This window comes from Bos grunniens, chromosome 24 (genome assembly GCF_055505025.1).
Source record: "Bos grunniens cultivar Pamir isolate PY7600 chromosome 24, Bosgru_T2T1.0, whole genome shotgun sequence".
NCBI classification, from domain to species: Eukaryota; Metazoa; Chordata; class Mammalia; order Artiodactyla; family Bovidae; genus Bos; species Bos grunniens.
Window position 1 is genome coordinate 50682301 of NC_141188.1, and position 24825 is coordinate 50707125.

Below are 24825 nucleotides of genomic sequence, written 5' to 3' on the forward strand. Positions count from 1 at the left end.
GTGAAAGAGACGTAATGGTGGAAGGAGAGATTGTAGCTCAGAACTGAACTTTATGACTCTGGGACCAAAGAGTCTCTGGATGTCCCTGGAATTCAGGAAATCCCAGTTGGAGAACTAGACATTGTGGTCAGAAACTGACCAGCGACATCCACTGGCTGGTGAAAATATAACGAGAGCCAATAGACTTGGTCGGAAAACTATAATTCAAAATTTTTTCTATTAACTACAACAATGAACAGAAAAAGAGCTGGATAAAATCTAAAAGAACTCTATATGTCTGCATTTGGTTTCAAAACACCGCTGCCCAACACAGGAACAGTTAATAGAAAAGGAAACACTAACAGTTGTTAAACACCAAAACTCCCGTATAAAAGGTGAAAGTCAAATGAAAGCTACCTTGAAATCTTTTTCTCAAATCAGATTGGTGAACATTCAAAAAATTTGATAGCACACTGTTGGCAAAGATGTGGGGACTAGGCCCCATACATTGCTGGAGCCTGTGTATGTCAGCTCAGCCAACAGTGTGACAATATTTTCAAAATTATGAAGCACATACCCTTTGACATTGCAACATACGTTTCTAGAAATCTATTTTACAAATATGAGTGTACACTCAAGGGAATTTCCTGGCTGTCCAGTGGTTAGGTGTCTGTACTTCTGCTGCAGGAGGCATGGGTTTGATCCCTGGTCTGGGAACTATGATCCCATATACCCTATGGTGGAGCCAAAAAAAAAAGTGTACATAAATAAAATAATTTATATGCAAAATATTTACTGTAGTGGGTTTTTTGATAATTTACAAAACATTTTTATTGCAATTAACAAACAGAATTTACTATCTTAACCATTTAAAAAACGTACATTCCTGTAGTATTAAATACATTTATATTGTTGTTTAACTGTCCCCAACACCTGTCTCCAAAACTTTTTCATCTTCCCCAGCTGAAACTCAGCACCCATTAAACACTACCTCCCTTTCCCCACTGCTCCTAACCCACCAATGGCAACCATTTGCTACTTTCTGTCGCTGTGACTTTGACTATTTTAGGTACCTCATACGGAATCATACAGCATTTGTCTTTTGGGGACTGGCTTATTTCATTTAGCATAATGTCCGAAAGGTTCATCCATGTTGCAGCACGAGTCAGGATCTCCCTTCTTTATAAGGCTGAGCAGTATTATCATATTGGTTTCCTTCTATTTCTAGATTGTTGAGTGTTTTATCATAAAAAGATGTTGAATTTTATCAAATGCTTTCTCTTCATCATATGAAATGATGATGTCGAGTTTTTTCCCCTTTATTCTATTAAGGTGGTATATTACACTGAGCAATTTTTGTGTTTTGAACCGTTTTTTTTAAAAATTTATTTTTAATTGGAGGATAATTGCTTGACAGTCTTGTGTTGGTTTCTGCCCTACAACAACATGATGAAGCATTCTTGCATCCCAGGAATAAAGCCCACTTGCTTGTGATATATAATCCTTTCAATATGCTGTTGAATTTAATTTTCTAGTACTTTGTTAAGAATTTTTGAATCTATATAAACCAGAGATATTAATCTGTTTGTTTCTTTCTCTCTCTCTTTTTTTTTTTTTTGTAATGGCTCTGACATTAGGGCAAGGCAAAACTCATAGAATGAGTTAGAAAGTATTACCTCCTCTTCAATTTTTTGGGAAAGTTTGAGAATGATTGGTGTTAATTCTTCTTTAGATGTTATGATAGAACTCACTTGTGAAGCAGCCATTAGGTCTAGGGATTTTCTTTGTTAGGAGATTTTTGATTACTGAGTCAACCTCTTTACTAGTCATAGATCAATCAGGATATCTATTTCTTCATGATTCAGTTTTGGTAGGTTTTGTGTTTCTAGGAATTTGTCTATTTCATCAAGATTATCCATTTTGTTTGTGTACAGTTGCTCATAGTACTCTTATAATCTTTCTTATTTTCTGTTGCATAGATTGTAACGTTTCACTTATGATTTTAGTAATTTGACTCTTCTCTCTCTTTTTCTTAGGCAGTGTAGATAAAAATGTGTCAGTTTTGTTGATCTTTTTGAAGAACCATGGCTTGGTTTCGTTGATTTTCTCTATCACTTTTCAATTCCCTATTTCATTTAATCACTGCCTTTAATCTTTACTATTTCCTTCCCTCTGCTAGCTTTGGGTTTAGTTTGCTCTTTTTTCCCTAGTTCCTTAAATTGTAATGTTGATTTGAGATCTTTCTTCTTCTTAAATATAAACATGTATAACTATAAATTTCTCACTTAGCACTGCTTTCATTGTGTCCCTTAAGTTTTGTTACATGGTGTTTTTATTTTCATTTGTCTCAAGAGTGTTTTGGAGGGGAGGGCACACCATGCAGCTTGGGAATCTTGATTCCTCCACCAGGGGTTGAACTCACACCCTTGGCAGTGAAAGCTTGGAATTCTAACCATTGGACCACCAGGGAATTCCCTCAAGATATTTTCTGATTTCCATGGTGAATTCTTTTATCCACTAGTTGTTTATGAGTGTGTCTTTTAGGGACTTCCTTGGCAGTCCAGTAGTTAAGACTCTGCCCTTCCAACGCAAGTGCCACGGGTTCAATCCCTGGTTGGTGAACTAAGACCCACATGCCACTCGGCATGGGCAAAAATTTTTACAAAGTGTGGTTTTTAATTTCCAAAGATTTGTGAGTTTTCCAGTTGTCCTTCTGCTATTGATTTCTAACTTCCTTTCAGTGTGGTCAGAGAGGATACTCTACATGATATTACCTTTTAAATCTATTGAGACAATTTATGGCTTAAAGTTTATGGCTTAAAATTTATGGCTTATAAGCTTCTTGTTATATGAGAATGACCCATGTGCACGTGCGAAGAATGTGTACCCTGTTGTTTTTGAGTAAAGTTTTCTGCATGTATCTGTTAGAACCAGTTGGTTGGTCAACTGGTTGGCTCAATGCATTGGTCAAGTCCTCTATGTCCTTACTTACCTTCTCTCTGGCGGTTCTATCCATCAGTGAGAGAGCTGTATTGAAGTCTCCAACTATTGTTATAAACTATCTCTTTTCTCCTTTCAACTTTGCCCATTTGTGCTTCCTATATTTTGATAATCTGTTATTAAGTGTGATTATATATTTTTTGGTAATGTTAAAAGAGAAAAGGCAATCTAATAGCCACTGATCTTCAAGATACACGTACTCTTTTTAAGTTAGTTCAGTTCAGTCGCTCAGTCGTGTCCGACTCTGCAACCCCATGGACTGCAACACGCCAGTCTTCCCTGTCTTTGACCATCTCCTGGAGCTTGCTCAAACTCATGTCCATTGAGTTGGTGATGCCATCCAACCATCTCATCCTCTGTTGTCCCCTTCTCCTGCCTTCAGTCTTTCTCAGCATTAAGGTATTTTCCAATGAGTCAGTTCTTTGCATCAGGTGGCCAAAGTATTGGAACTTCAGCTTCAGCATCAGTCCTTCCAATGAATATTAAGGATCGATTTCCTTTAGGATTGACTGCCTTGATCTCCTTGCAGTCCAAGGGACCCTCAAGAGTCTTCTCCAACACCACAGTTCGAAGGCATCAATTCTTCAGCACTCAGCCTTCTTTATAGTCCAACTCTCATATCCATACATGACTACTGGAAAAAAAATAGCTTTGACTAGATGAACTTTGTTGGCGAAATAGTGTCTCTGCTTTTTAATATGCTGTCCAGGTTTGTCATAGTTTTTCTTCCAAGGAGCAAACATCTTTTAATTTCATGGCTACAGTCACCATCATCATGGCTGCAGTGATTTTGGAACCGAAGAAAATAAAATCTGTCACTGTTTCCATTGTTTCCCCATCTATCTGCCATGAAGTGATGGAACTGGATGCCATGATATACTTTTAAGATATACTTTTAATCAAAAGAAGAAAACTAAGCAGAGTATTTTGTATGTTACTTTTGACTTAGAGAAAGTAAATACATACCTATGTGTGTATTTGCTTACACCTTAAAAAAATAACTCTGGAAGAAACTGGTAAACCTGACAGCCTCTTAGGAGGTGAACTGGGTTCCTGGGAACCAGGACAGGAAGAAGAAATCTCTGTGTGCAGTCTTATAACTTGTGAATTTTGTACCTCATGAACATATCACCTATTCCAAAAAGAAAAGTATGATTAAAGATTTTTAAATGCTATAGACTGAAAACTATTAAAAAATGGGTAGGTTATGGCTCAAATTAAAGTTATCCTAGAAGGTATTAGAAACTATAAATTCATTAAGTAGAGCAGGCTTCTAAAAGAGCTTGCCTGTACTCTAGAAAACTCAGATTAGATATGATGGAGAAAAGGGGAAAGAGCTGGGACTAATTATTCAGTTGTTAGTTTGTTTAGATTCTTTTCCAAAGTATTTAAAGTGACTTGCAAACACATGGAATACAAAATTCAGAACATTAAAAGCAGGAGGAGGGACTTCACTGCTGGTCCAGTGCTTAAGAATCTGCCTTGCAATGCAGGGGACACAGGTTCAATCCCTGCTCCATGAACTAAGATTCCACATGCCAACTAGACAGAAGCCCACGTGCTGCAACACAAGATCCCATGTAAAAAAGCTACAACCAAGACATAACGCAGCAAAATAAATAATTATTAAAAAAAAAAAAACAACAGGAGGTAAAGAAGGGCTGGGTCATAAAGTGGAACCAAATAGGTAGACCAGAGGTCTCTCAAAACCTCCTAAATTGAATCTTGTATAACTACCAGTTTACAAAGTCCGAAAGTGCAGCTTTCCTGTGGAGCAAGTTGGAACAGATTCCACCTGTGAACAAATCTTCACCTGGAGGGTGCTGTCTCTCTTCTTAGAAACTAAAGGGCCTAAAAAGACCTCTGCCTATTAGAAGGCCTCCACAAGCAGTATCAAAACTATCTCTAGATTATTGTTTCAAGCCTGTCGGTGAACAGTGCTCACATTTCCAACTTTTCTGAAAAACGAAGAGCAGACTTTGGAGTCAGACTTGACTTTGATTTCTGGTTCCATAATTATGAGCTGAATGATTTGAGAAAGTCACTCCCCTAGTCAGTTCTTCGTTATCTCCTGTAACTGAATACCACAGACTGGGTGGCTCAAACAACAGATGCTTATTTCTCACAGTTCTGGAGGCTGGGGAGTCCAGCCTCCGGTGATCAAGACACTGGCTCATCTTGTATCTGGTAAGAACACTCTTCCTGGTTTGCTGGTGGCTCTTGTCATCATAGCCCCACATGGTGGAGAAAGATGGGCTAGTTTCTTTCTTTCCTAATATAGACACTAATCCTGTCATGGGGGCTCCACCCTCACAACCCTACCCAAACCTAATCACCTCCGAAAGACCCCACCTCCTGATATTGTCCCATTGGGGTTAGGGCTTCAATATATAAATTGGGCTTGGAGGGGGGCAGAGACAAACATGCAGCCCATAATAGTCACGTAACCTTTTTGAGACTAGTTGTCTACTGGAGACAGTAACATCCCATTCATATGTCATAGTTGCTGTGAGATAAATTAAGTAATGCATGTAGCATGCCTTTTTCTATAAATTTTAATTCACCTACATAATCCAGGTGGTAATCAACTCACATGTATGACAGCTGCCAGTTTCCGGGTGCCCCTAAGGGACATATACTGTACATTAACCAGAACCAGATTATCCTGCGAAGGGCAATCAGGAGGGGGAGAGGTCTCATGCCCAGTGTGAAATGGCTGACAGCACTGCTGCTGCGTCGCTTCAGTCGTGTCTGACTCTGGGCGACCCCATGGACCGCAGCCCACCAGGCTCCCCCATCCCTGGGATTTTCCAGGCAAGAACACTGGAGTGGGTTGCCATTTCCTTCTCCAATGCATGAAAGTGAAAAGTGAAAGTGAAGTCGCTCAGCCGTGTCCAACTCTTTGGGACCCAATGGACCGCAGCCCATCAGGCTCCCCTGTCCACGGGATTCTCCAGGCAAGAGTGCTGGAGTGGGGTGCCATCGTCTTCTCTGTGACAGCACCGAGGATGCACAATGAGATTAAGGAAAGACTTGAGAGGAACTTCCGTGGTGGTCCAGTGATTAAGAACCCGCCTTGCAATGCAGGGTATGTGGGTTCAATCCCTAGGCAGGGAACTAAGATCTCACATGCAGTGGAGCAGCTAAGCCCACAGGCCACAACACCTGAGCCTGAACTCCGTAACTAGAGCATCCGAGCACCTAGTGAAAATCCCTGATGACTCAGTGAGGACCCCACGTGCCACAACTAAGACTGGATGCAGCCAGATAAATATTTTTTAAAAAAAGAGATCGAGAGAAGACTTGAGAAAAATATGATTACTGTTTTCAGACGTCATGATCCATTTATTTTTGGTGTGCCCGGGAACCAAATTAGGACCACAGGTCTGAAGTTACAACTTGCAGATTTCAGTTCCATGTAAGAACTTTTTGACAATAAGATCAATTCTAATAATTAAACATTCACATTTACAAGTTATTACGACCTATGTACTGTATTTTGTTAAAATCCCAGACAATCCTATGAGAAAGAGTTGATGTAGAAAGCTAATTTAATGGCCTGAAAAACACTTCACAATAGGTTGTGAAGTAAAATTAAGCTTCCTAGTAATGAAATGGTCTATCTGGAAGGAAAATGAGATTCTGACCACTTCATGTATTCAAGCAGAGGCTGCATTCATCCAGAGGCTGGATGAACAGATAATCAAATAAAACTGCCACTGGGAAGGGACACTGGCAATTAACCAAGTCTCTCTATTCAAGATGAGAAATCGAGACTGAGGGACCTGCGAGGACACAGGCACTGACTGGCCAGCCAGTAAGCCGTGCAGAAGACTGGAATGGGCAGTCCCTTAGGCCTCCTGCATGCAATGGTGATGAATTCCCTGCACTGCCAGCCTTTAGCAGTCAGATAAGACCCAGCTGCCAGAATGCTCAGAGGATGTGACTCCTCAGGTCCGGGGTGCTGACTGCCTGGCTGAGTGAGAGGTTACTCAGTTCTCAAGTCCCTCCTGCCTGTAGGAAGGCCCAGCTACACAGTTAAGTCTACAGAGTCCCTGTTCATCTTTCCTTATTTGGAGCCCTGAGGCCACGCCTTACAAAAAAGTTACTTGGACAGCCAGACCACTGCAGTTCCTAATAGTGGATAGTGGAGCTATACTCTGCTTCATGCTGGAAGAACTTAGGAGCTGGGTCATTGAGTATTTGTGTCTGCTTCCTGCTGGGGCCAAATTAGGATTTGCTGTTGTTGTTGTTCAGTCACTTAGTTGTGTCTGACTTTTTGCAACCCCATGGACTGCAGCACGCCAGGCTTCCCTGTCCTTCACCATCTCCCGGAGCTTGCTCAAACCCATGTCCACTGAGTTGGTGATGACATCCAACCATCACATCCTCTGTGGTTCTCTTCTCCTGCTTTCAATCTTTCCCAACATCAGGGTCTTTTCTAATGAGATGGCTCTTCACATCAGGTGGCCAAAGTATTGGAGCTTCAGCATCAGTCCTTCCAATGAATATTCAGGATTGATTTCCTTTAAGATTGACTGGTTGGATCTCCTTGCAGTCCAAGAGACCCTCAAGAGTCTTCTCCAACACCACAGTTCGAAAGTATCAATTCTTCAGTGCTCAGCTTTCTTTATAGTCCAATCTCACATCCGTACATGACTACTGGAAAAACCATAGCTTTGACTATATGGACCTTTGTAGGCAAAGTCATGTCTCTGTTTTTTAATACATTGTCTAGGTTTTTCTTCCAAGGAGCAGGCATCTTTTAATTCCATGGCTGCAGTCACCATCTGCTATGATTTTGGAGCCCAAGAAAATAAAAGTCTGTCACTGTTTCTATTTCTCCCATCTATTTGCCATGAAGTGATGGGACCAGATGCCATGATCTTAGATTTTTGAATGTTGAGTTTTAAGCCAGCTTTTTCACTCTCCTCTTTCACGTTCATCAAGAGGCTCTTTGTTCCTCTTCACTTTCTGCGACTAGGGTGGTATCATCTGCATATCTGAGGTTATTGATATTTCTCCTGGCAATCCTGATTTTATCTTGTGCTTCATCCAGCCCAGCATTTCACATGATGTACTCTGTATACAAGTTAAATAAGCAGGGTGACAGTATTCAGCTTTGACGTACTCCTTTCCCAATTTGGAACCAGTCTGTTCCATGTCCAGTTGCATAACTGTTGCTTCTTGACCTGCATATAGTTTTCTCAGGAGACAGCTAAGGTGGTCTGGTATTCCCATCTCTTGAAAAATTTTCCAGTTTGTTGTGATCCATCCAATGGGTATTGGAAATTTAATCTCTGGTTCCTCTGCCTTTTCTAAATCCAGTTTGTACATCTGGAAGTTCTCGGTTCACGTACTGTTGAAGCCTAGCTTGAAGGATTTTGAGCATTATCTTGCTAGCACATGAAATGAGCACAGTTGTGCAGTAGTTTGAATTCTTTGGCATTGCCCTTCTTTGGGATTAGAATGAAAACTGACCTTTTCCAATCCTGTGGCTACTGCTGAGTTTTCCAAATTTGCAGGCATATTGAGTGCAGCACTCTAACAGCATCATCTTTTAGGATTTGAAATAGCTCAGCTGGAATTCCATCACCTCCACTAGCTTCTCAGACAGTTGCCCTAAGTTCCTGGCCCCTGATATAAACACATCTTCTCTCAAATAACAATCAAATACTAAACTAAATGCTGCTGCAAAAGAATTTTGCAGATGTAATTAATATCCAAAATTAGTTGACCTTAATTAGGGAAATTACTTGGACCTGAAAAGTTATGACCAACCTAGATAGCATATCCAAAAGCAGAGACATTACTTTGCCAACAAATGTCCGTCTAGTCAAGGCTATGGTTTTTCCAGTGGTCATGTATAGATGTGAGAGTTGGACTGTGAAGAAAGCTGAGTGCCGAAGAATTGATGCTTTTGAACTGTGGAGTTGGAGATGACTCTTGAGAGTCCTTTGGACTGCAAGGAGATCCAACCAGTCCATTCTACAGATCAGCCCTGGGTGTTCTTTGGAAGGAATGAGGCTAAAGCTGAAACTCCAGTACTTTGGCCACCTCATGCAAAGAGTTGACTCATTGGAAAAGACTCTGATGCTGGGAGGGATTGGGGGCAGGAGGAAAAGGGGATGACAGAAGATGAGATGGCTGGATGGCATCAGACTCGATGGACATGAGTTTGAGTGAACTCCGGGAGATGGTGATGGACAGGGAGGCCTGGTGTGCTGCAATTCATGGGGTCGCAAAGAGTCAGACACGACTGAGCGACTGAACTGAACTGAACTGACATAGTCACATGAGCCCTTTAAAAGCATTCTCTGGTGGTCCCAGTTTAGAGTCAAAGATGTGCTCTGCCTTCCTTGGAAGAAAGCGAACATACCTACTGTGAGCTGACTAGAGGGGCCACATGCACAGGAACTACAAGGAGGCTCTAGGCACTAAGAGTAGTTCCAGGCTGACTAGAGAAAAGTGGGAACGTAGTGCTACGCACATAAGAAAATGAATTCTGTTGGCAACCAGTGAACTTGGAAGCCCAGATGAGAACTGCAACATCCTGGTTTCAGCCTGGTGACACCCTAAGTGGACAATCCAGCCATGTCATACCCATATGGCTGACCTACAGAAAATGTGAAATAATAAACTCGTGTTGTTTTAAGCCACTAAGTTTGTGATACTTTGTTATGCAACAATAGGAAATGAAGACACCTAGGAAGTGTGAAACTTCACCCACTGAATTACAAGTCAGGAGCAGGACCTCTAGGACTGTGGATGAGCTATGCATAGATCTCGGGGCATCATTTACAATTTTTTCTGTGAATAGAACCCTTTGAAAATGGGCAGTGCACACAGCACAAGTGTACATAGCAGTCCTGCAGAAAACCCGCCCTGTTCCCACATCTGGGTTATTTTTTTTTAGGTCATTTAACCATTTTAGTAGAAATGAGAGGATGGGGTTAGGTGCATCTGAAGGTCCATATCAGCTCAATATTTGGGCTATTTAAGTATACTTTGTAACTACTCCACCATGCACTGCCCTTCTCAGTCATACCTTCTCAATCTAACCTCTCCCTTCACTTAAATACATCTACCAGTAGTCTTTCTTTCTTAAGGAACTGTTGCTTTATTAACAAATATGACTTTGAGGACAGAACTGCTGCTGCTAAGTCACTTCAGTCGTGTCCGACTCTGTGTGACCCCATAGACGGCAGCCCACCAGGCTCCCCCATCCCTGGGATTCTCCAGGCAAGAACACTGGAGTGGGTTGCCATTTCCTTCTCCAATGCATGAAAGTGAAAAATGAAAGTGAAGTCGCTCAGTCATGTCTGATCCTCAGCGACCCCATGGACTGCAGCCTTCCAGGCTCCTCCATCCACGGGATTTTCCAGGCAAGAGTGCTGGAGTGGGGTGCCATTGCCTTCTCCATGAGGACAGAACTAGCTGGTGGTTATGTTGGGAGGAAACCACAAGAGAACTTCGCTTTCCACTTTTCCTTTTGACTATAAGTGAACTGGACATTGAGCTTCAGATAGCTCAAGAGGTTTAGGATCAGTGGGTAGTTCTTTTCAATCCCATCTATCTGTTGAACAGATCAACACATCAGAGGGGGTCATTTTGAGTAAGTGCTGACTCACTTGTTTCCTTGGAATTAAGCTCAATAATGAAAGAGACATGACAAAACCCAAGTCTTTCAGGAGAACCTCAAAGGACTGAGAAAACATGTCCGTCCAAGAGACAGGAAATGCAGTTAACTAGCACAAAATCAGTTACTGCAAACTCGGTTAAGATAAAAAGCCATGCTGAGGGTGAGCAGAATCAAATCTTGAAAACAAGTCAATGTTAATTAGTCTACACTCTTCTCCACTTCTGCCCCATTATTCCCACTAAGGTCTGTCTGACAAGGGTATCAGCCACCGTGACTGCTCTGCAGGGGGTCAATATTTCAAGTCAATTTAAGGGTATGGCTTTGGAATCCTAGACTCTACACTTAGCATATATATAATATAGACTGACATGTTACTACCAAATCCAGTCCAAGGATAGATGATTTTTCAGCAACCATAAAAAGAAAAACATGGCCAAAATTGAGAATTTCTCATGAAAACAAGAAGATATCCTTTATAAATGTATTCATGTTAATGGGCTATTGTTATTTATTCCCATGTTCCTTTTCACTCTTTTGCTGTCAAAATGTCTTTTATGAAATAATGGTGATAATAAATCACATCCTTTTAATATAGTCCCACTTGGCAAAATAAAATGTTGGCAACTATGTTGCAGAAAGTAGGACCCCTTCCAGGACCCGAAACCCGGCTCTTGTCTAACACTCGAAAATGAATTGTCCGAGGAGACACATGTGCTGACAAAGCAAGAGATTTTATTGGGAAAGGACACCCAGGTGGAGAGCAGTAGGGTAAGGGAACCCAGGAGAACAGCTGTCACATGGCTTGCAGTCTTGAGTTTTATGGTAATGGGATCAGTTTCTGGGTTGTCTTTAGCCAATCATTCTAACTCTGGAGTCCTTTCTGGTGGTGCATGCCTTGTTCAGCCAAGATGAATGCCAGAGAGGATTCTGGGAGGTGGTTGGACATGTGGTGTCTCATTTTTACCTTTCCTGAACTCTTTCGGTTGGAGGCTTATTAGTTCTGTGTTACCAGGACCTCCTGTCGTAAAACAACTCATGCAAATGGGTTCCTATGGTGCCTGGCCAGGGTGGGCGGTTTCAGTCAGTGTGCTTCCACTAACTATGGATCATCCTCTTCTACTTTTTAAGAAATTTCTGGCAGCACTGGCTCTTTATTTCAGCACTCAGGCTCCAGCACTTGGGCTTAGTTGCTCTGTGGCAAGTGGAAACTTAGTTCCCTGACCAGGGATCAAACCTGCATCCCCTGCATTGCAAGGCGGATTCTAAACCACTGGACCACCAGGGAAATCCGCTCAACTTCTTAAAAAATATATATATATTTTAGTGGTATATAAAAATACAAGATTGGGAACCACTAGTCTCTCTCTCTAATGTGAGACTGCTAGAAGTAGAAATGGCCTTAGAAGACCAGCAATTCTAAGGAAGGTAGGTTTAAATGAACTCGGATGATATAGGCCATCACTTTCCAAAATTATCTATATTAACTTTATGAAATTCAGTACTGAATTAGAAAAATTGGTATGCTTCAGGAGCAATGAAGGAGTAAACCAACAGAGGAAGATGTGGGATCCAGGGAACAAGAGATGCAACACAGGAGTGGTGAAGAGAAGTCCTAAGGACTTCCCCTGCGCCCTGCACCCAGGCAGCAACTAGTCAACAGAGGAAGCATAGGGGGAGAAAAGGGAGAGGAAAAGCAGGAAAGCAATGCTCCGCGAAAGGAAACTGATCGCACTAAACTCACAACCCAAACAGTGAGCCGTAGTCACCTGCTCATCCTATCAGCATCCCAGCAAGGAGACGATGGTACCTGCGAGATAAGGCAGTGACCCAGAGCCAGTACTAACAGATGCCATCACCCCTAGGGCCAAAGAAGCAAGGAGAGGGAGAGGTTAGTGGAAACTGGAAGGAGTCGTGTGGAGCTGGTCACCATGAGGTTCAGTGACTTCTGGCTGAGGAACACATCTGCCCTGAAGACACCTTGAAGGGAAGGACCCAAGGGAAAAAATACCCTGACCTCACACCTTCCTTTACTCTCTCCCATCTCCTGCTGCAGATACCACTGGCCAAACCAACAGATCCCAGAGGTCACAGGAAGCCCGCTGATGTAGTCCGTACAGCTTTCTTGAGCAGGAGGGTAGGCTGAGGGAAGCAGATTTGGAGGGGCAAATGGAAGACATCTAGAGCACACACAATGATATACATACTGATCAACAGGTAAAATGTTGCAAATTTTCACTCAAAATTTACAAAAATAGTATTTGGAGGATGGGTGGGAGAAGAGGGAATATAGTGTAAAATAGCTATATCTCAGTCATGGAAGAAGTCAGTAATGTTTACAGCTGATAGCTCCCAAAACTGTATACATGTATCACTTAGAAATATGAAGATAAGTCATGAGATAAAAGCAACAGCTAAATGAGTAAATCCTTTGGGGACTATGAGAATAAGGATATTATAAACCTTGCAATATTATTTGGTTTTTAATAAATGGTATGTTTAATAAAAACTATTTTTAACAAAGTTGCTAGACGCCTGTAGGAAAAGCTAATAGTGGTTACCATCTTTGGAGCCAGAATAAAGGAATGAGAGTTGAGAAAGAACATTCATTCTTCATTTAACCTGTCCTTGCATTGCTCTACTATGAACATCTGCTATTTTCACAATATAGTTTTTAATACCTTAAAAAGCAATCCAAATTAATCAACTGGATTTAGCTAACAGAAATTTATCTAATCCCTCAGGTGCGCTGGGGTAGAAAAGCTGAAACAGACTCATTTCTATCAAAGGAAGTTCAAGGTGGATCAATGACTTAACCAGACACAGTTTAACAGAGCCTCAGTTAAGATCCAGGACTTCATTGGGGACCCAAGGTGGGGAGTTCCTTCTAATTTCTCCTTGCTTCAGAGAGCACAAACATTATATAAAGATATGTCTTGTCATCTTTGAATATTTGTATATCTCAACAGTAGGGGGAAGAAGCCCAGGGATGAAAGACCATGCGGACAGGCCCAGACCAGCAAGTAACTTACCAGTCACATCACTATTACTAAAAACCACTAATTTTAGGGTGTATTACTATGGAACAAAATAACTGACACAATCTAAATTCTTTTTTAAAAAAGAAGAAAGTATCACTGCCCCATAACTATCCTGATGCCATCACATTATTCCAATCCTGCTTTCCGAAGTGGTTAAAAATCTTGCTTTTAAATATCTAAAAGAAAAAAGAACAACAAGCTAAACTCAATATTTAATACATTTGTAGGAACAGAAGGAACAAAACAAGGATTAGAATTTTATATTACACATTAAACATTTATGTAAAAGATGCTCCATTTTTCAGAGAGGTTTCCCCTATTCCTCTGTCTTTTCTATCTTCCTCAGAGCAATAAATAGTAATTACTATTCTCACAGATAAGCTACTCCTTTGAGTTGGACAGTAATTACATCTTTATTTCAAGTCATTATCATTTCCAAAAACTACCTTTCATTTGACTGCGCAGTCTCACTGCAATGTTTCACAGTAAAATTACACTCTTCAAATTTGAAGAGCCTGAATAAAAAAAGCTAGAGCCCCCAAGAATTTCTAGGTACTGACTTAGTAACAGTGTCTACTGGCACAAACCTTATATATTTATTCATATTTTTAAAACTGAAATAAAAGAAATGAAAACTACTTTAATGAAAAAGGAAATCAGAAATGAGGTTGTTAAATATAACTAGCTACATTTTAAATACAAATACCAGGTATTCCCTGATTAGCATAGGTAAATGTCTAAACTATTAATATCTAACCCAAATTCTGGTCTTGGAAAAAGATCAGAGACAATTACAAAGAAGGTGCTTCATAGTATCAGGTCCATTCTTAAAACAATGAGATCCTTCGAGACAATCAGTTTAGTCTTTCTTTTTATCACACATTTCTGTTGGTCCTCTTGTTGGTAATCCATTTATGTCTGCACCCTAAAATGAAAAAACATTTTAGATATCATTACAACAAAAAGACATTATAAGAGATATTCTCTTTAAAAACACAAACTTCAGAATGAAAAACCTACTGGAAACGTGCAGGATGGCTACATTCGTGCAGGTGATTGAACTGAATAATCACCAACACGAAAGAAAACACAGCTGTCTAAATATTCATTAAAAAAAGTAACTGCATTACAAGACGAAAACCTCTATGAATCTACTCATTACATCTCTTATCAAAGTTATCAATCAGAGAAACGGGCTTATTCAGAACCATCTTTTGTCCTCTGTTAGCTATTTACCACTACTCTTACCAGACAGGAAATACTGTTACTATCTTGTAAGTAGCCAATGAATAAATCAGAGGACTTATTTAAAACCTTAATTTAAAGCAAGTGTTAATCATAAATAGAAAATTCCAAACCCCTATTTTAAAAAAGAGAGAAATTTAGAATTTGGTATTTTTTTTCTTTTGAACTTTTTCTTTTATATTGGAGTAGAGCTGATTAACAATGTTGTGAGAGTTTCAGGTGGACAGTGAAGGGACTCAGCCATACATATACATGCATCCACTCTCCCCCAAAACCCCCTCGAATCCAGGCTGCCACATAACACTGAGCAGAGTTTCGTGTGCTATACAGTAGGTCCTTGTTGGTTATCCATTTAAAAATAGCAGTGTGTATACGTCCATCCCGAACTCTCTAACTCTTCTCTCTGGCGACCGTAAGTTTGTTTTGTAAGTCTGTCTCTGTTTTGTAAGTTCATTTGTATCATTTATTTTTAGATTCCACATATAAGGGATATCATATGGTATTTCTCCTTCTCTGGAAATTTAAACATATTAATGAAGCTTCTGGTTCTAAGAACTTGACTTCCCAAAAGTCACTATTTTACCCTGAGTGTACCACCCCCACCCATTAAAGGCATTTTAATGCTCTTACTTTATAGTCTACTTTGCCTTTGTTTTTATCATTGGTTTCTTGTATAGCTTTCCGAGGCCACATACGGCTAACAAAGGGGGAGATCAGAGGGTATATATATGGCTCCAGGAACTTTTTGTAGACCCAGAGCAGAACTGGAATGACGATGCAGGGAATGCACACCATTGTCCCGGATGTGAGTTCCTAAACTATTGACAAACAGCAGAAAAAACAAATTAGTTCATCATAGATTAATGACTCAAGGAATTTACCTACATTAAAATACATGAAAAGACTTATTTCTACACTGAAGGAAAAACTTAAATCACACTACAGGTACTATCGTAAAACAAGAGTCTATTCATAAAAATGATGCCATCTACAAGGGACAGGAGTTAAGAGGTGGCAGACTTGAAAATAAGAGTGAAGATAAGCCTGCCTCCAAAACTCTCCAATTTACTGTTTCACAACCATAAACTTGGTGATAAAGACAGGGCTTTCCAGGTGGCTCAGTGATAAGGAATCCGCCTATCAATGCAAGAAACATGGGTTCAGTCCCTGGGTGGGGAAGATCCCCTGGAGAAGGAGATGGCAACTCACTCTAGTATCCTTGCCTGGGAAATCCCACGGACAGAGGAGCCTGGAGGGCTACAGTCTATGGGGTCATCCAACACTTCTTAGAACTGAGGATGAGGCAATTAAGCCCTTTACACACATCAACTCATTTAATCTTCAAAACACCTAGTGAGGTTGGGTACTCTGGCATTTCCATTTACATATAAAGAAAAGGAGTCACCAAAACATTAAGGAATTCAGAGTAGTTACTGGTGAATGAGTAAGCATTGTTAAACTAGGCAATTTAAAATGATTCACAATACAAGCGAGGAATGATATAGATAATCCAATCTGAAATAACGTAAATGTACATCAGGGAAGGACCACTATTTTACAAAGGATTCAGAACTGGATTCTTTAAAACAGTCCTTCTAGTCTCGGGTGGCACGAGTGGTGGGTAAAGAACCCCCCTGCAAAGGCGGGAGACAGAAGAGACGCAGGTTGGGTCTCTTGAGTAGGCGGATCCCCTGGAGGAGGGCATGGCAACCCACTTCAGTATTTCTGCCTGGAGAATCCCATTGACAGTGGAGCCTGGCAGGCTATGGTCCACAGGGTCACAAAGAGTCAGACGCGACTGAAGCCAAGTTAGCGCACACACGTGAGAGCTAAATTAAAATAATTTAGGAATTTGCCAAAAACATTACGTTCCAAAATTTTAAAGAACATATCCTCTGGTCAAAGTAAACCAAAGAAGCATGAGTCTTTTTCAGCATTTTACAAGGAATCATTATTTTGGGCTACTAGACTTAGAATCTCATCTGAAGCGCTTCAGATTGGTTTAGGTCTTAAAAGTACCACAGCATAATAATCAAGCAGGAACCCGGGCAGCTGCCTGGATTTGAGACCTGCTTTCACTATTTTCTAGACAGTATTCCTGAGCACGTTATTTGACCAGACAGTGCCTTAATTCTTCCATGTGTAAAAAGAAGATATATATTAGCACCTATATGAAAGGGATGTAGTGTGGACTAGATAATAGGAATACAAAGCTCAGAACAGTGTCCGAATATGGTAAGTACTATTTAAGTGTTGTTACTATAAGGAAAAAAAACCCCCAAATTCAAAAGTTGTAACCTGTCCAAAGCCCACACTTTAGGTAACTAGAGCTGCCTAAAACCAGAACTCCTAATTCTGGTTTCCTAGCTAAATGCTCTTCCATTTTCCCTTCTCAAAACACACAATCATCATGTTATTCCCCTTTCTAACAAAGTTTAAAAAGCAATGAAACCCTTCAAAACAACTGGCAATGCTACCAAGCACAAGGATAATACGATGACTTGAAACCGCTCCATCATAAAGATTCACGTTTCTAACCTACTTGAAATTGTTTTAAATAAATTCTCAAAACTATTACTACTAGTTACTTCTGTCATAATTATGGCTTAGAAAGGCCTAGAAACTGTGGCTTAGAAAGGTCCAGAGGTGGCTATGATAAATTGACAAAAAATTTTATTTACTGTCTCGAAGCCAATTCTCGAATATTACAACACAGTGAGATAAATGGATCGAAACTGTTGGAGGACAGGAATTTCTTTCATTCGACTTAGTCCAATACAATGAAACAGGAAAAAGCTGAAGCTCTATGAAAACAGGGAACAGCTGTGGAGGGGAACGTCAGCTCCAGGAAGGAATCAGTCCTCCAGAAATCAGTCTGGAGACAAGACAGCGGCCGAGTCAAAGGTAAGGACTGAGACAGGAGAGAAGAGAGAACGGGGCTGACGATAATAAAAAGTGATACCGACAGTTCAGGCCAGAGAGCGGATCCGGAGGTAAAAAGAGGCAGGAGCGGGTGGACGCGGGCGCAGGGCAGGCAAAGGGCGAGGTGGACGGGAGGCAGGCGCGCGAGGCTGGGGGGTGGAGTACCGTGAGGGCAGGAGAGCCGCGCTGCGCACCGAGGCCGCCGCCCACGCCGCCCCGATCCCCGCAGACCACTACCCGGTTCGGCTCACCGGCCACAAATCCCACGGGCACTATCCACGCTTCCGGAAAGACGGTCGCAGGGACGCACCGCAGCCGAGCCAATGGCACCGCAGGAGGGGCTGACAAAGGCGCGTCTGCGTCAGCCTGACGACGGGCCGGACGTAACGGGGACGCCCGCCGGGGGCGTGGACGACTTCCGGCGCGGCCGCAGCCGTCGCTCGAGCCTGCAGGCGAGGCGGAAGCGCTCGCTTTACTAGGTACCCCGTCGCCGAGGTAGACTCAGGACGCTGCGCCCGGAGGATGGCGCGTTTGCGAGCGGCTCACCACCTGTTTGAAAGCCTGCTTCACAGCGACGGCTAGGCTGCTTTCGAATGCAGCTCTGGCTGAGCTCCTCATCCTGTTCAGTCGCTAAGTCTCCGACTTTTTGCGACCCAACGGACTGTAGCCGGACAGGATCCTGTCCGTGGGATTTCCCGGCCAAGAATTCCAGAGTGGGTTGCCACTTCCTTCCCCACTACAAGGGTCTTAAATTCCAGAGCAGGGGAAATTAACATTCAAGTCAATTTTGAGAGGGATTTATCTTACAAAAAATGGCTGTACCACTTCACTCCCACTGGGACAGCTACAATCAGCTAGTCTTTGAGTGCTCCTCGGCTTCCCTGATAGCTCAGCTGGTAAAGAATCTGCCTGCAATGCGGGAGACCTGGGTTTGATCCCTGGATTGGGAAAATCACCTGGAGAAGGGAACAGCTACCCACTGCAGTGTTCTGGCCTGGAGAATCCCATGGACTGTGGTCTGTAGGGTCGCAGTCGGACACGACTGAAACTTTCACTGATCCTACATTGCGGTAGCTCAAACAGTAAAGAACCTGCATGCGATGCAGACCAGGGTTCGATCCCTGGGTTGGAAAGTTCCTCTGGAAAAGAGAATGGCAATCCACTCCAGTATTCTTGCCTGAAGAATTCCATGGACAAAGCAGCCTGGCAAGCTACAGTCCGTGGGGTCCCAGGGTCGGACACGACTGAGCAGCTAACACACACATATTGCAGGTGGCACAGTAAATGCTACTGCTTTGGGAGTCCTGCAGCTCCTCCAATGTTCACTAAATTCAGTCCCTGGGTCAGGAGGATCCCCTGGAGGAAACCCATTCCAGTGTTCTTGATGGGATAATCCAATGGACAGAGGAGCCTGGCAGGCTGGTCCCTGAGGTTGTAAAGAAAAGGAAAGGAATGAAGCTAACACCTCATGCCACAACAAAAACCCTGGAAAAAAAAAAAACATGCTAAGTCAAAGATTGTGATTTCGATAAAAAGTCCAGAACAGGCAAATCAACATAAGCTCAGGGCTGGATTGGGTTAGGACGTGACAAGTCAACCACTGCTAAGGTTCCTCTTTGGGATACTGAAAAGCCTCTAAAACCCCAGTCAGTTATGGATGCATAACTCAATACAGTAAATGCTACTTTAGTAGCAGACTTAGGGTGCCTTAAATTCAATAAAGTAGGTGGAAAAGAGAGTCAGAAATTTTCCCATGTTCTCAATTCCATTTTATACAAAGTACCAAAAGATGCAAAACAACCTGTTAATGAAAACTCATTTGATCCATTTTGTGCTAACATGTGAAATACATTTACTAATTAAGACAACCAACACTTTTACTTTTATTTGCATTTATTTTTTGCGGCATTTATTCCCGGGCCATAAGTTTTTGTTTCTTCAGTTTCTTCTGGGATATCTGGGGAAAAGAAAAAATAAAAGCACTATTAGAAGAATGATTCCAGGATAAACACATCTTAAAGAAGAAGTTGTATCTCAATGAAGGTAATCGGAAATTTCATCATAAAGGGAATGAGTCCTTTGGTCTAGAGGTGGCGCGGAGAGAAAGGCAGCCAGGAGGCAATTATAGCAGTAAGAGAACGAAGACTACAGGCTGGGAGCCTAGCTGGAAATAACCAGGTGGCAAAAAAGGATGGAGGATAATATGTAAGAAAATCAACAGAAGACAGATCCATTAGGATTTGAGTCACTCCCGGGTTCCAGGCTAAAGAACTAAATATAATCATTTACTGAAAGTAAGTTTCTTGGAGAAAGGGGCTGCAGGGAGGAGGTTCCCCGTTCCAGATAAATTACACCTGAAGTGGACATGGCCATCTAGGCGTGGACATCAGCATATAATTACACAGTTTTAACACACTGAACAATACGAAATTCCCACTCGCTATTAAGAAACTAATGAGGATAAGAAAGCTGTGGTACATACACACAATGGAATATTACTCAGCTATTAAAAAGAATGCATTTAAATTAGTTCTAATGAGGTGAATGAAACTGGAGCCTATTATACAGAGTGCAGTCAGTCAGAAAGAAAAACACCGATATAGTATATTAACGCATATATATGGAATTTAGAAAGATGCTAACGATAACCCTGTAATTGAGACAGCAAAAGAGACACAGATGTAAAGAACAGACTTTTGGACTCTGGGAGAACGCGAGGGTGGGATGATTTGAGAGAACAGCATTGAAACACATATATTATCGTATGTGAAACAGATCGCCAGTGCAGGTTCCATGCATGAGACAGGGTGCTCAGGGCTGGTGTACTGGGATGACCCTGAGGGATGGGATGGGGAGGGAGGTTCAGGATGGGGAACACATGTACACCCATGGCTGATTCATGTGAATGTATGGCAAAAACGACCACAACATTGTAATTAGCCTTCAACTAAAATAAATAAAAAATAATCTTCCAAGATTAAAAAAAAAAAAAAAAAAAACTAATTTGAGACTTATGAAAGCCAAAATAAAATGATTATAAAAGGTTGGTGGTTGCTCAAAATAGCTTCCTTTCATGGTTATTCCAAAGGTGTCCTAAGTTAGTCATCACAGCAACCACAATCTAATACGCCAAGTGAAACAGAGCAGAGACTAAGTAATTTACCTTTTTCTTCTGTGCAACCTCCTCTTCTGGTTTAGGAACAATCTGTTCTTTTTCAGTAAGGATCATCTCAATGTGGCATGGAGAGCTCATGTAGGGGTTGATCCGACCGTGAGCTCTGTAAGTCCTGCGCCGCATCTTGGGGGCTTTGTTCACTTGGATGTGCTCAATGACCAGAGAATCTACATCTAAGCCCTGGGAAAAGGGAGCAAAATCATGTAACATTTTAAAAAATTTTAAAATCAGGTAATACCTTTATCTTAACACCACAAACTGTATCATTCAAGTCCTTATAACTTTAAATAGCATATTTATTTTTTAAGAAAATTTCATTCTAAGTCCTCTCCCTTAAATCTAAGTAATTACCAAAACTCAGTGCTGGTAACTGCACCTATTTTATAAATGGTATTCATTAGGGAGTGGAGTTACAGGAATCTCAAAGGATCTATGTCTAAGCTTGATTTTAACAGCAAGGCTTAGCAGCTAGAAGGGCTACAGCTAAACAGACCTATATTAATTCCAGTTCTAACCCAGTTTTCCAAATGCAAAAAGGTAAAGGATAACTGCTCAAATGCATAAATCTGTTTATTTGGCACAGGATTTGTTCAGTTACACACTGCTGTTTTGACTTCTGAAATTTAACATCTCTCCATTATGAATGGAGGCAACAAACCACATGTCAATCATATGGTTCCTTTGTAACTGTATTTATTTGTATTTAAATACACCCTGTGAAGGGGTTCACAAACCTCAGTATAAAAAAGGCTTCCCTGGTGACTCAGATGGTAAAGAATCTGCCTGCAATGCAGGAAACCTGGTTCAATCCCACTCCAGTATTCTTGCATGGAGAATTCCATGGACAGATGATCCTAGCCGGCTACAGTCCACGGGGTCACACAGTTGGACACTACTGAGCACTAACATTTACAGCACAAGGCTACAAACCCGTGGTAAAATACTCAAGGGGAAAAAAAAAAGGCATTTCTCTTGCATGTACTGGGATTATGTCTGTGTGTGGGGGTAATTCTACAGTCTTAAGCTTGAAATTACTGCAGACCATGCTCCTGAAACGCTTTATTAAAAAAACCTTGTTTCCTGTTGGAAATTGAAAGTAGATTTAAAATAGCCCTTTTAATGGGAACTTTTGTTACTTTCATCAAGTCAATCAAGGAAACAGATCCAGACAACTTTCACCCAGTCAATAACCCAAGTTGCATGTGTGAAGATGCTTATAGTGTGGGTACCTTAAGTTCAGCATTACTCTCTGCATTTTTGAGCATGTGTAGTAAAAATTCAGCACTCTTTTTGGGCCACCGACCCTGTGTCCAGCCCCACTGTTTAGCCTAAAAAACAAAACCAGAGAGTTTATTACTAATTTCCCTCAATTTAAATCAATGTTACAAGATGAATTGACTTCAACCAACATCAAGGTTGTTCAGAACATTTTTTTCATGGTTAATCCAAAGTTGTCCCAAAGGTTGTCATCACAGCAACCATAAGGAGCCTCAGTAAAGGAAGACATTGGCCATTTTTACTTCATCTACTCCCTCCCCTAACAAATTGTCTTTTTAAATGACAACTATGAATTCTTACCTGTGCACACCTACCAACTCCACCGTTGTAACGACGGAATGGCACACATTGCTTCTTTAAAGTGACATCCTTCAGATACTTGGTGGCTTTTCGGATATGCATACCCTTTATGGCCTGGGCAGTTTCACGAGTGTTCTAAACATAAATAATGTAAGCTGTGAGTTAACCATCCTTTAAAAAAATCAGATTCAAACAAATTCCAGTATTTTCAAAGTGTCAACTTTTATCAAGAGCCAAATCCTTCCCATTCTTGAAACATAATACACAATCTGTTATGAGCCAGGGAGGCTTGGTTTGAAGGTGGAGAAATGTGAATCCTAAACCTGTTTATTCACTGTTAATATATTCTCCATTATCTTGTAAACTACAATTACGTTTCCCATATCTTGATCTGTGCACTAGGTTCTCAAGCAGTTCTCTGGTAATTTTACCCAATTCCACAAATCCTAAGTCAAAGCGTTGTTTATTAAAAGGTGGCTGCTCAGAAATGATTTATTTTCACGGTGAATCCAAAGGTGTCCTAAGAAACACATCATTGCAGCTACCTTTTTAGAATGGTTAAAAAATACTCAAGGAACAACTCTTTCAGAGCATAACTACGATTCACATACCTTAAAATGAACACGAAGATTTGAACCTCTTGATTTGCATGCTAAAAAATACCGGAAAAAAATTTTTTTTGGTTAATCTTGGTATCTGGGTGCCTCATACTCCCAAATAAGAAATGTTGCTTGCTCACTTACATTTTGTGGGGTTTTCTGGGTCAAGTGAATAGCGCACCATTTTTAGGGGTCACCTGGGAGCAAGAATAACTGTCAACATATATTTACAACAACTCACAGTTTAATATTTATGTACTATAAACTCTGTCCACAGCTGCTCAGAGAGTAGTTGTTTTCATTATTAATCCAAAGGTGTCCTAAGAAATGCCATCATTGCAGCCATCCTCCTCTCAATCCAGTTTCATCTCAGCTACAACCACCAGTTGCCTACAGCAGCGTTGACACTACTAACACTAGTGACACGGACGCCCTTCCCCTAACCCTCTTGAAGAAAGCACAGCCTGTTTCCATCCAAATCTGGATCTAAGTATCCGTGCGGAGGAGCCCAGAGCCCTGCTCAGCATCAGATCCTTCAGGTCAAAAGTTAACTCGACCCAACGACACCCCTCTACAAGCTCCCTCTACAGTAACCTCCTTTACTCACACAGATTCCAAGAAAGCCAAGCTTTCCACACACTTTTAGAGTATTATTCGCGTTAAGCGTAGCTCAACTCACGTTCAGCCACTGAGTAAACCTCGACCCGACTTGATCTTATTCCTCCCCAAAACTTTCTCTCCATTCGGCCCCGAATGCGCTGCGTTCACGGCCCCCACTCACCGCGAGACACTGGCCCTCAGGAGTCGGCACCGACCAGAGCCGGCCTCTAACCTCGTCACCCCCATTCTCGCCCACTGCGGCCTGTAGAGGCCCGATAGAAGAGGGGCGCCGAGCCGAGGGCTCCGACACGTCCCCCGGCACAGGACTGCTCCACCACGGAGGAATCAGTAGCCGCGAGAGTCCTCCTTCTGAGGGTCTCGAAATTGGCGCCGAGAGTGCCAGGATGGCAGGGATTACCGGAGGATTCATCACTAGAGAAAGATGCCGAAGAGACACTCACCTCAGGCCGCTTACCGGAAAAGGAAGAGCAGTGGCTCATGGGAGAATTCATGAGAACTCGACATCTCGCGAGAGTCCTAGCCTAAAGAAACGAGATTTGTAGAGGTGGGGGAAGGCGGAGGAGAAAGGGAATGTGGAAATTGTTTGAGATCTGAAAACGAATTAGAGGCTTAGGGACCGTGTCAAAATTCTCCTTTTTTGTATACAGAAATAAATTATGTATTTTTAACATCTGTTAATTAAAAAGAGGTTTGTACAGAAACAGAGTCACAGACTTAGAAAACGAAATTATAGTTACCAAGGGGGAAGTGTAGGTGGGGAGGGGTAGTTAGGGAGTTTGGGAATGACATACACACTGCTCTATTTAAAATGTATAACCAGCAAGGACCTACTGTATAGCACAGGGAACTCTGCTCAGTATAATGTAACAACCTAAATGGGAAAGAACTTTGAAAAAAAATACATATGTAGAAGTATAACTGAATCATTTCGCTGTACATCTGAAATTAACATAACATACTTAATCAAGGATAAGTGAAGTCTCTCAGTCGTGTCCGACTCTTTGCGACCCCATGGACTGTAGCCTA

General features: G+C 41.6%; 2 protein-coding genes and 4 non-coding genes across 10 annotated transcripts; all 6 read right to left on the minus strand.

The window, feature by feature from the left end:
• Nucleotides 1-13859: 13859 nt before the first annotated feature.
• On the minus strand, nt 13860-18148 carry C24H18orf32 (chromosome 24 C18orf32 homolog). Of its 3 annotated transcripts, none has more exons than XM_086373436.1 (3): nt 18078-18148; nt 15535-15722; nt 13860-14584 (listed from the first exon to the last, which is right to left on the minus strand). In XM_086373436.1, the coding sequence occupies exons 2-3, from the start codon at nt 15697-15699 to the stop codon at nt 14519-14521; spliced, it is 231 nt and encodes a 76-aa protein (XP_086229562.1). In that variant the 5' UTR covers nt 15700-15722; nt 18078-18148; the 3' UTR covers nt 13860-14518. The 3 variants fall into 3 exon arrangements, with proteins under 3 accessions (XP_086229562.1, XP_086229563.1, XP_086229564.1); XM_086373437.1 differs by having other exon boundaries at nt 17992-18091; XM_086373438.1 differs by having other exon boundaries at nt 17871-18091.
• Nucleotides 18149-19701: 1553 nt separating this feature from the next.
• Nucleotides 19702-24265, minus strand: RPL17 (ribosomal protein L17). 3 transcript variants are annotated; one of them, XM_086373432.1, is made up of 7 exons: nt 24240-24265; nt 23323-23375; nt 23191-23231; nt 22580-22714; nt 22231-22329; nt 20990-21181; nt 19702-19783 (listed from the first exon to the last, which is right to left on the minus strand). In XM_086373432.1, the coding sequence occupies exons 2-7, from the start codon at nt 23360-23362 to the stop codon at nt 19736-19738; spliced, it is 555 nt and encodes a 184-aa protein (XP_086229558.1). In that variant the 5' UTR covers nt 23363-23375; nt 24240-24265; the 3' UTR covers nt 19702-19735. The 3 variants fall into 3 exon arrangements, with proteins under 3 accessions (XP_086229558.1, XP_086229560.1, XP_086229561.1); XM_086373434.1 differs by having other exon boundaries at nt 23960-24261; XM_086373435.1 differs by lacking the exon at nt 23191-23231 and having other exon boundaries at nt 23960-24261.
• LOC147346253 (small nucleolar RNA SNORD58) lies at nt 20877-20940 on the minus strand. Its single transcript, XR_015154218.1, has one exon. It is a non-coding gene; the product is annotated as a small nucleolar RNA SNORD58 (small nucleolar RNA).
• Nucleotides 22417-22479, minus strand: LOC147346254 (small nucleolar RNA SNORD58). Its single transcript, XR_015154189.1, has one exon. It is a non-coding gene; the product is annotated as a small nucleolar RNA SNORD58 (small nucleolar RNA).
• On the minus strand, nt 23056-23120 carry LOC147346255 (small nucleolar RNA SNORD58). Its single transcript, XR_015154217.1, has one exon. It is a non-coding gene; the product is annotated as a small nucleolar RNA SNORD58 (small nucleolar RNA).
• Nucleotides 23455-23520, minus strand: LOC147346256 (small nucleolar RNA SNORD58). Its single transcript, XR_015154219.1, has one exon. It is a non-coding gene; the product is annotated as a small nucleolar RNA SNORD58 (small nucleolar RNA).
• Nucleotides 24266-24825: the final 560 nt, after the last annotated feature.

Excerpts from the sequence above, each read along its gene's own strand:
- C24H18orf32 (XM_086373436.1), bottom strand. The coding sequence starts at position 15,699 with ATGGTGTGCATTCCCTGCATCGTCATTCCAGTTCTGCTCTGGGTCTAC. Across the intron at positions 14,585-15,534 it reads AAGGCAAAGTAGACTATAAA|GGTGCAGACATAAATGGATT; the intron begins GTAAGAGCATTA and ends TTTTCATTTTAG.
- RPL17 (XM_086373432.1), bottom strand. The coding sequence starts at position 23,362 with ATGGTGCGCTATTCACTTGACCCAGAAAACCCCACAAAAT. Across the intron at positions 22,330-22,579 it reads GAGTTGGTAGGTGTGCACAG|GCTAAACAGTGGGGCTGGAC; the intron begins GTAAGAATTCAT and ends TTTGTTTTTTAG. Across the intron at positions 19,784-20,989 it reads AGGTTGCACAGAAGAAAAAG|ATATCCCAGAAGAAACTGAA; the intron begins GTAAATTACTTA and ends TCTTTTCCCCAG.